We start from the raw sequence: 9,538 nt of genomic DNA on the forward strand, positions 1-9,538 counted from the left end.
AGGGACAAACACTTGGTCTAGATTGGGGCGTCACCGTATTTTCTCCTTCTGGCTTGTAAGATGAGGGTGAAGCAACACTAAATGCCGCTAAATCCTACACACTGGTCCTTTAAGATAAAGCCCTCTCAAATCTGGGGTCTGTGGTCTAATGTGCATCTATAGTGGAGGCCCTTGACATGAAAAGGTTTGGGAGAAAACTGTGTGTCAGACAGAGGGGGAATAGAGGTGCTGCAGCAAGGCCAGTATGAGAGAAAGAAGAATGTGTTTTTTGAACACTGAAGCATGTAAATCTATTATAATAAACCCCCAACATCAACCTGAAAATGAATCTAATATGGCCACTTTAATTCCACTGTATAATCACTGTAAGTACAGCCACATTTAACACACACAGCCACCACCTTAAGAAAACAAGATTTATTTGCATTTTTTTTTTTTTTACATTTTATACAAATAGAAAAACATAATATTCAACTGTATTTACACTTGTGAGTCTAAAACAGACAATCTGTGTCACAAGGAAAAGTACCTGCTGAAAACTACAAAACGGTAGACTCAATACCAGCAGTGGTTTTGTAATTATACCTTACGACTCAGTCAGGAACAAAAGGAACATTTATCTTAAGAAATTCACAGAGCATCGTTATATTTTTGCACAAAATGAATGCTGTACAGGTCGATGTGGTATGAAATTAACTTTAAATACACTCAACAAAAACGTCTAAAGCTAAGGCATGTAATACAATACATACAGAACGCAGCCAGGGAATAACCAGTCCAAATGGGCCGTACTCCTACTGCATGATAATTTAAAGCAAAGTATGATTCCAATTTGTCACGTTTGGATCAGTATAACACATTCACACACCCTCAGCTTCCTATATGCTCTACCCCTACTTATATCTAATCAATCTAAATCTTTTGTTTTCATTCAATAATGTACAAAGGCTTTAATTTGAAAGTTGCTTTCAATACCCGAGGGGCCGACTGTGTCATTCATGATGTCAGGAGATCAAGGGTCATTGTTCTCAGTGGTTTCAGACATGAGGGTTACAGTGCTGGTTGCCTATATTGAAATCAAGATATAAACTTGTGTTTCTGTGCTTCATTTGGCTGATTTTAGACCATTTTACTGCACAGGAAGTGGTGACATGCCTTGGTGGATATGCAGAATGAACTGTGTGAGGTGAAACAGTGGTAGAAAGCCTGAGTATTTCAAGGCACTGTGCTGCACACTGGGCTATGGTGGCAACTCAACACACCCTCTCTCAACAGCTCCGTCCCTCCTGTTCAGTAGCTGCAGAGGCGCTGGCAGGGCTGCTTGAAGTGGCCGTAGCGTCTCTCTGCCGGGGAGAATCGCATCTTGGCCAGGTTCTGCCTGTGGAGGGCGCTGCGGCTCAGCTTCTTCCGCTCGGCCTGGGTCCTGGCCCTCTGGACGGCCAGCAGCTGGATGTTGCAGGGCAGGGGGATTCCCCAGGCTGCCAGACGCCAGGATATATGCCCCCTCACTGCCACTGGCCTAGACAGACACAGGGAGGTGATACAGTGAGTGTTGATGAAATATTAGGTGGAATACAATATGTGATTGTACATCAGCTCTGGATTATCTTTGGCATAACCAATTTAAGATTTATACCCCAAAGGTTCTGGACTACACTTAATATCAGCTTTATGATTAAAATGTTGATCTTTGTGGGCCCACTCATTGACTTTATTCATGCAAATACAATACAATACATGTCACTCATCCCCAAAACCAGTCAAGTGGCCCAAAATTGTTTGTAAGATAAGCATGAAAGTTAATTCTTGACCTTGAAAACCTCAACCTTGCTTAAGGACTTCTCACCCTTTAAAGGAATAGTTTGACATTTTGGGATCTGATTTGGGTACAGCTACTTAATGATGCCCTTGGTCGTAAAGAAACACAATGGAAGAAACTTCTACGTGGCTGGACAGAAGGCTGAGAGAGGATCTAAGCCAACCTGGCTGGGGTGTGGTGAGAAGTGCTGGAACATTTAATGAAGAGGGGATGTCACCTGAGGGTGAGCCAGGAGCAGCATTACTGTCGTGTAAAGGTACTAAGATCTTCAGTTACACATATGCAGTGGTGGAAAGCCCCTACAGGAACTTTCCTTGTGTGTTGACTCTGGCAGCCCCTGTGGACAAAAGCGGCAGCGTTGCTACCTCCCCGTTTATGATTTCAAGGGGAATCAGACTAAGAATAGTATAATCTAGAAATAGCCAATCCTCTCACTGATGGTCTTCTGAGTTTATGTAGGTCATATAGAGGCATCAGTATTAAAATGACTGTTTCATAACCAGTTAAAGCCTCCTCATAGTATGTTTAAATAAATTAGCAGAATACTTGTTCAGTTTTTAGGCAGTGGACTTCATCAGCTGTTGCAAAGAGGCTCTGTTGCTCTTAGCTCCTATAATTGTCTGTAATAGTTCCAGATGCCAACAAAGCAGGTTGCTTTTATGACTTTCCATCTTGGAAGTACAGTCTAATGAGGCATCATTCTGGACTCTGGACTTTTGCAGTCACTGTGTTTATGCCACATACGCTGTTGGGGCTGCACTTTGGGACTTTTGGGACATCTTCCCATATCCTACAAACGGAGTGCTGTGTTAGTCAGCGGTCAGATCTAAGACTAATGTGTGATTGTGTGAGCTGGAGGTAGAGAGTAGAAAGTAACCTTGAGGTGTCCTCTTCGTCTTCATCAGAGCCTTCTTCCTCCTCCTCTGCTCCACTCATCCTGCATCTCATCTGGTAGACAGACATGCTGGGGTGCTCAATCAGCAGGTTCTCCAGGGGATCCGCCTTAGGGGCTGACAGCAGCCCGCTCTCTGTATGAGGAACATCCCAGTTCACATCAGTTTCCACCCCAGTGTAAGCCAAGAAGGTTTTGAAGGATATCGATGTGAATGATGTACTTCTAGCAGTCTGTCTCTCACCTGGGAGGTTAACAATGACCCATCCTCCCTCCTCAAACTCCATCAGCTCCTCGTAAGTGTCGTCTGCTGCCTCAAAGTCCTCACCAGCATTCCCGAGCAGGTGAGAAAGAATCTTTCCGATCATCTTTGTACCTCTGTTGCAGTCTGTAAATGAACAACAGCAAGTTTCAGCTAACAACATCAAATAAATCCATACTTTGAATGCAAAAGCAAGTTAATCCTCCACCTGAACCTCCTCCCTGCTTGTGACTTTTTACAAGTTAACAGTGCAAATGGCTCCCCCTAGAGGCTGTCCTCTGAATACCTATACAGCCTGCTCTGTATCAACAACTGCTTCCATTACGCCAGCTCAGAAACCTGAGCACACTGAGGCGTTACGTCGCCGTGACGTGGGGACAGTTTAGAAGTAAAACAGCTGAGGGAACACGATGGTACAAGAGGCTGGAATTACACTGATTGCAGCAACATTATATAATCTGTGATACTGCCTGGTATGTATCTGGAAAAAGAATACATTATTTCCATACTTTAAAAAGGGAAATTGGCACTACCTCTTGGCATCACTTATAGCTGTTAATGTAACATAACACTGGGGCAGATTTCTTCCACACGGAAACTTGTATTTGTAAGTGCAGCTGACTGACCTTTTGTCCCAAAATGATGACCTTGTCACCCTGGTACGGGCTCCCATGTCATTCTTGGGGTACATGTATTTTAGCCTCTTAATATTACTATTGCATCCTATTACACATTGCTTAATAAGACTAAAAATTTGAAATCTTACTGTCACAATAAGTAGTCAAAGACGTTCTCATCACACAGAATGTGAAGGGTTGCAGGTCCAATATTCACTCACATCCTTGTGTCAGCTCATGGTAAAAACAATTGCACAAGAGCTTGTTTTTCCCAGCTGTTAAAGTATCCTGAGCTGTATCTCAAAATATATCATGGCTATAATATACCATGATAGATAACATATATAATACACACATTGGTACATTTGTGCTGTTGTTTTAAGACAAACACAGATCCATAAATAGACTGTGTTTGGCCCCAGTGTCTGGATGCCTCCCTGCCTGCTGTCTGTCAGCAGACCACTCCCTGTAAACACAGACAGACTGTACCACAGGACACTGTCCTCTCACCCACATTAATGCTACTAACAATCCCTGGCTGGCACAATCTCAGCAGGCCTGTTGTATGCTGGTCAGAGAGGAACAGCTGACAGTGGGCTCAGACTTTAGTGTATTAAATGCTGCTGGCAGTGGGTGAGTTTGTTCAAGTGAACACTGTAGTCCTCCTCTGATATACATGAAAACACCGGCGATACTCAGTCCAAATAACAAGCAACGGCTGCAGAGACACATAGGCAAGAAGAGGACTGTAGTCAGAGAACAAAAGACAGATGCGGTCCCAGGCTGATAAAGGACAGTATTCAGCAGGGACGCACACAGACTGACGGGCTGACTCACCTGAGCAGTTCCAACTGTGTTTGTGTTCGGGTGTGGCCGGTGTACCGAAAGGATCCCGCTATGCTGCTGTTCTTCACAGACTGTTTTGATCTCGAAGTTGTTTATCGGCGAGAGACCTCCTCACAGTGTCCTGACACGTCAACAAACCCCGCCCAGCGAGGCGGGGCCAGTTTGCGTAAGTCGCTGCGTCACATGTCAACAGAGGTCCTCTGCAGGGATGTGAGTGTAGCGAACACGCACTTGTTGCAAGACTGAACAAGAAAGTGTTATTCCTCTGTTCCACAGTGTGCACGCATTGTACTACACTGTGGAGAGACTGAGAATGCAAAACAAGGCATGCAATGGTCACTGAGGGGAAAGCACCTTTTATTTTATTAGACACATTTCATATTTTAAAACTCTACCCTAAGCTATTTCTCACTGACATTGAAAGCTATTTTAAGTCTCTTTAATTTGTAACAAATAAGAAATGTAGGCTATGTTAGTATGATAAAAAATAAGTTGACAAATGTTTGTCAACTTATTTTATTGGCAAACTTATTTTATTTATTATCTTTATTATTTGACCTTTTGATGCGTCTGGTTTCTCGATTGAATTATTTATTTGTATTCCTTTATGAACCACTGCGGTTCATTGTCTTTTCTTACCAATACAAAGTTAATAAAATGTGACATGTGGACGGAAATATACCCCGTGTATTTGTATTCTTTTTTTTTTTTTTTTATCCAGTCTTCTCACGCAATAACGTAACGTGAGGTACAGAGGAGATGTGTCCTGTGTGCTAACGCAGGCTAATGGCTGCGACACAACGGTTCCCGCCGACCGCAGAACACAACACAGCGACTCACCTGAGGCTACAGCGTCGAAGGAAAAGCAGCCAGGAAAAACCTTCGTCTGTGAAAAATAAAAGAAATGACTTTTTTTATAGTTACATTATTAAAAGAGCGAGTGGACTACGGACAAAGTAGCCACACACTAGCTAACTCAATCTATATTTTTTGAAGTTTGAAATGTTTTCGGAGACCTCTGCAGGTCCAGATGATTCACCTCCTACTTCAAACACTGTTGGTTTGGAAAGTGCGCATGCGCCCTACGGAAACGGTTTTACTGTTATAAAATAGAAAAACCGCAAACAAATGAAACACTCCCTAAAGCTCTGACTTCCTGAATAAAAATGAGATAAACCCACAATAATTACCGCCTCAGTTTAACAATGTAAGTGTTGACTCTCCCTTCCTAACTCCCAGACACTGTGTTTGTGTTTGTGTTTGTGTGGACTTTACCTCACAGCAGGAAGTATTCAGCACACACACATAACGGCATTTTATATATGAGTTGATTTATATGAGTTGTAGCGTTCTAACACAATCACATAGATTGACGTTTGTCTGTGTCTGCCTATAGTTTGTTGACCATTATTATCTTGTCTCCATTCTCTGTTATGTACTCTCGGATGTTTCTGTAAAGCAGGAAGTAGAGGACCGCCAACAATCCCATCATACAGTGCAAAGATCATAACGTTTGGAAGAAAGCCGGACGCATGTGAAGAACTGAAAGTAGCAGGTCACACATTCGGGAGAGGACGGAGGGAAACAGTGAAGGTAATTTGTAACAACTACACAACAATCGGATACTGTGGAGGGAAGGCTGGGGACTGCTGGGCTCCAGCTCTTCTTACATAGAAACATCACTTTAAACTGTGTTTGAATTCAACCTACTGTCTTTATTGACTGTAGCCTGATCATTCTGCCTACTGAGTTTGTTATGTCAGTTTATTGTGTAAGAGAATTACCTGCATCAGTTTATTAACAATTAAAAGTGCTTAATGTGTTAAAAACATATTTGATATTGATGAGGGGAAGCTTTAAATGCGGGGACATACTGTACATCTACATTATTATTAATGTGTTGCTGTTTAGCTGATGCTGACCCCAAAGCAAAAGTGAAAGTTGATTTACAAGAAACAATGAAGAACTGCCAGAGGAACCTGTTCCTCTGCCTACATTGTCCCAGGTAGAACCAGAGCAGGGATGTTAGGGATGTATCGATACCCTCAATCACGATTCAATACAATCCACGATACCGGGTTAAAGACAAATAATGGCAAACATCTACTAAATATATTTAGTCTTATATATTCTTTTCCATGGATTCCACGATGGATCATGATGCAATATAACTGTCTTGCGGTATCTTCACATTCCCAGCACTTGTACCTCTCTAATACATTGCATTGTCTGGTGATGGCAAACTTGATTTGACCCCAGAGTTGCAGAACTTTTGGATTAAAACAAGTATCGTAAACCTTTCCCACTGCCCCAGAAGCTCCAGCAGGGTCACTGCATGGAAATGTATTTTAGTCATTTGTTTAATTGCTAATTGACTATTGGATTTGCGCCACTAATGTTTTATGGCCCTATCTTATAGAAGGGGTCTTTTGTTAGAATATATATATAAGATAAAGATAAAGATAAAGATGTGTTTAATCACATCACCTCAAACTAAGTGGCTGGTTAGTGTCTGGGTCTCTCAATAAAGCCACCATGTGTCTGCGGTACACTCGGTTTTCAATGCAGCACACATTTTGTGCTTGTGTATTTGGGCAGCATGATAGGTTTCTGTGTTTTTTAGGTTTGGTGGTTCATTAGATGCCTAACCTCATCTGTGCTGCAACTGTTGGGCAAAATGATGTTTTCTTCTAATCCAAACCGAGGCCAAAAGGCGTAGTTCACCGCTGGAAAGATGGTGTTTTCTTCAAGCTAGACTTTCTGTGCAGTGGAAAGACGAAAAATAGTTTTGAAATTGGTGCCACATGACCTGGAACAGAGTGCTGTGGTATTCTCTTTGGCTCAAAAGGTGGAAAACCTACAAAAACCAGAATGCAACGGGCCACTTAAACACTCCGGCTGGTGGGTGACACACTGCGAGTTGGTGCTTGGTTCTGCTTTCAGGCAGGGAATAATGGTGGCCGGGTGAGAATGAGGCAATGCAGGAACAGAACTCATTGATATTTGATCAGCACTGCCTAGTTAGACAGTTTGATCTGAGTTTCATGACCTCTCGATCCAACAGGCTGTGGAGGAGGACATGTAAAAATGCGGAAGTACAATCTGTAGTTTGAACAACAGTGCTGGAGCTGGCAGACAGATGAGCGGGGGGGTTGTGGGTGTGTATATTTGCATATAGCACCCACACTGTGATGATACAGCACTGGTTGGAAACCTGCAATATTTCCCTATAAAGGTGTGTCTTGTATTTATTTGGCCAGACAGTACAGCTAACTGTCCTCTCTTTCCTGTCATACCAGTGTCACAGCACAGGGATGGCTCCACGAATTGACGATGTCATGCGTCTGTGCTGTGAAATAGCGGCTCATGATCAGATCAAGGTCGCGGTGAAAAACTCCACCAAAGGAGCGCTGGTGGCAGGGGGAACCGCCTTCGTAGGAGGGATGCTCGGTGGACCTGCGGGGATCGCTGTTGGTAAGAATGAATAACTCGGACTACTGATTCTGACCTCTGTATCTCTGAACTAGACATTACAGCTGCCTGACCAACGGGGCCACATGCACCCCGCACTGACAATGATTTGTAGGGTCCCAAACCTCGAAGGAAAATACAAAACTTTGAGTCAGCTGTGATTCACAGATGAGGCCTTTTGGAGAGTGACTAATACACAAGTGGTGTAAGTGAGTGCTGTGTTGTGCTGTGTTGTGTTGTGCTGTAATAAGAGGCAGCAACACAATCAAACCATCATACCCAAAAACCAATTAGTTGTCTCAGGGAGGAGAGAGAGAGTACTGAGCTCCCAGAGGGTTTTTAAAGGCGCGTGACACACAGGCCTCAGGTGTGTCCAATTTCTTCATCAGTTTTACTTCATACTCGTACATCCCCACGTTTGATTGATCCTGAGCCTGTAGCTGACCCTTTATCCCTCTCTGTCTCACCAGGGGGAGCAGTAGGCGGTCTCTTGGGCAGCTGGCTGACCAGCGGGCAGTTCAGGCCTCTGCCTCAGATCCTGATGGAGTTGCCACCTGCCCAGCAAAAGAAGCTCTATAGTGACGTTGTGGCCGTCTTACGCAACCTGGACTGGATGGACGCGGCCCAGCTCATTTCCCTTGTGATGGGTAACGCCACTCTCCAGCAGCAGGTCACTGCAGCGTTGCTCAGCTACATCTCAAAGGAACTCAGAGCAGAGGTGCGCTATCAAGACTGAGTTATGGTTACACGTGGACTTTTCAGGATGATGGATTTGCCAAACACTACCAGAGGCCTTTACATATTCATATTTTTGTACAGTCATCATATAAACCTCAGTAGACAGTGATTAGTACAAATAATATTTTGTGGGACAGTGTGCCTGACTTCCCAGCATAAAGATATTGTCCCTGGGGAGTCATTGATCCTAGAACCTCTTTATTCTCACACTTTGTATCAGGGTCTTTTTAATATAGCCTACCTCTGCTTTAGAATTTCAAATAAACTAGGATTTGAAGCTATCATGCTTTTGACAGATTTTTACTTATTTAAAGGTCCAGTGTGTAACATTTTGGAGGATCTGAGGTATGTTTGCATTAGTGTATAATAAAAAAATAAAAAAAATAAATAAGAATCATTGTGTTTTAGTTAAGAATTAGCTGTTCTGCAGAGGGAGCAGTCCTTCTGTGGAGTCTACAGTCTAGCCTACAGTAGCCCAGAATGGGTATACATTGGCCCTAGATAGGGCTTTGTGTGCTTTCCGCAGCCATTGTAGTTTAGCCTACAAGTTTTGAATGGGAGGGTGAGGCGACAGGGTTGTGATCTACAACTACACCGCGAGATGCCACTAAATCCTACACACTGGACCTATAAAGATCTCAGGATGGTAACATTTTAGAAAAATACACACATCTGTACAATGCAGGTTTTCACAATTTACGTTATCATACGGCAGATTATATTTGTTTTACGTAACTAAATAATCAAAGATCTGAAGTCCACCTACTATCTTTTTGGAGCTTTGATTTGGTTGAACGTTTCAAAATTACTAGTAGGTGGACTTTTGAACTTAGATAAAATGTGTTACACACCAAAGATTGTAACAAATTGTTTTCAAACTGTGTTCAAACATG

At 42.9% G+C, this 9,538-nt stretch overlaps 2 protein-coding genes across 2 annotated transcripts; one reads left to right on the plus strand and one right to left on the minus strand.

The window, feature by feature from the left end:
* Window positions 1–402: 402 nt before the first annotated feature.
* si:ch211-260e23.9 (uncharacterized protein LOC555795 homolog) lies at window positions 403–5,461 on the minus strand. Its single transcript, XM_051379900.1, has 5 exons — window positions 5,277–5,461; window positions 4,428–4,743; window positions 2,956–3,099; window positions 2,697–2,847; window positions 403–1,519 (listed from the first exon to the last, which is right to left on the minus strand). The coding sequence occupies exons 3-5, from the start codon at window positions 3,077–3,079 to the stop codon at window positions 1,291–1,293; spliced, it is 504 nt and encodes a 167-aa protein (XP_051235860.1). The 5' UTR covers window positions 3,080–3,099; window positions 4,428–4,743; window positions 5,277–5,461; the 3' UTR covers window positions 403–1,290.
* Window positions 5,462–5,879: 418 nt separating this feature from the next.
* On the plus strand, window positions 5,880–8,926 carry LOC127351909 (protein C19orf12 homolog). Its single transcript, XM_051379901.1, has 3 exons — window positions 5,880–6,029; window positions 7,736–7,910; window positions 8,378–8,926. The coding sequence occupies exons 2-3, from the start codon at window positions 7,751–7,753 to the stop codon at window positions 8,641–8,643; spliced, it is 426 nt and encodes a 141-aa protein (XP_051235861.1). The 5' UTR covers window positions 5,880–6,029; window positions 7,736–7,750; the 3' UTR covers window positions 8,644–8,926.
* The last annotated feature ends 612 nt before the right edge of the window (window positions 8,927–9,538 follow it).

Source organism: Dicentrarchus labrax, unplaced genomic scaffold (assembly GCF_905237075.1).
Source record: "Dicentrarchus labrax unplaced genomic scaffold, dlabrax2021, whole genome shotgun sequence".
In the NCBI taxonomy this organism is placed as follows: Eukaryota; Metazoa; Chordata; class Actinopteri; family Moronidae; genus Dicentrarchus; species Dicentrarchus labrax.

Bases quoted from the DNA above. Each gene is read 5' to 3' on its own strand.
- LOC127351909 (XM_051379901.1), top strand. From the start codon at position 7,751: ATGGCTCCACGAATTGACGATGTCATGCGTCTGTGCTGTGAAATAGCG. The intron at 7,911-8,377 runs GTAAGAATGAAT...CTGTCTCACCAG, and splicing joins ACCTGCGGGGATCGCTGTTG to GGGGAGCAGTAGGCGGTCTC.
- si:ch211-260e23.9 (XM_051379900.1), bottom strand. From the start codon at position 3,079: ATGATCGGAAAGATTCTTTCTCACCTGCTCGGGAATGCTGGTGAGGAC. The intron at 2,848-2,955 runs GTGAGAGACAGA...TTCCTCATACAG, and splicing joins GGTCATTGTTAACCTCCCAG to AGAGCGGGCTGCTGTCAGCC. The intron at 1,520-2,696 runs GTTACTTTCTAC...GTGTCTGTCTAG, and splicing joins GACGAAGAGGACACCTCAAG to GCCAGTGGCAGTGAGGGGGC.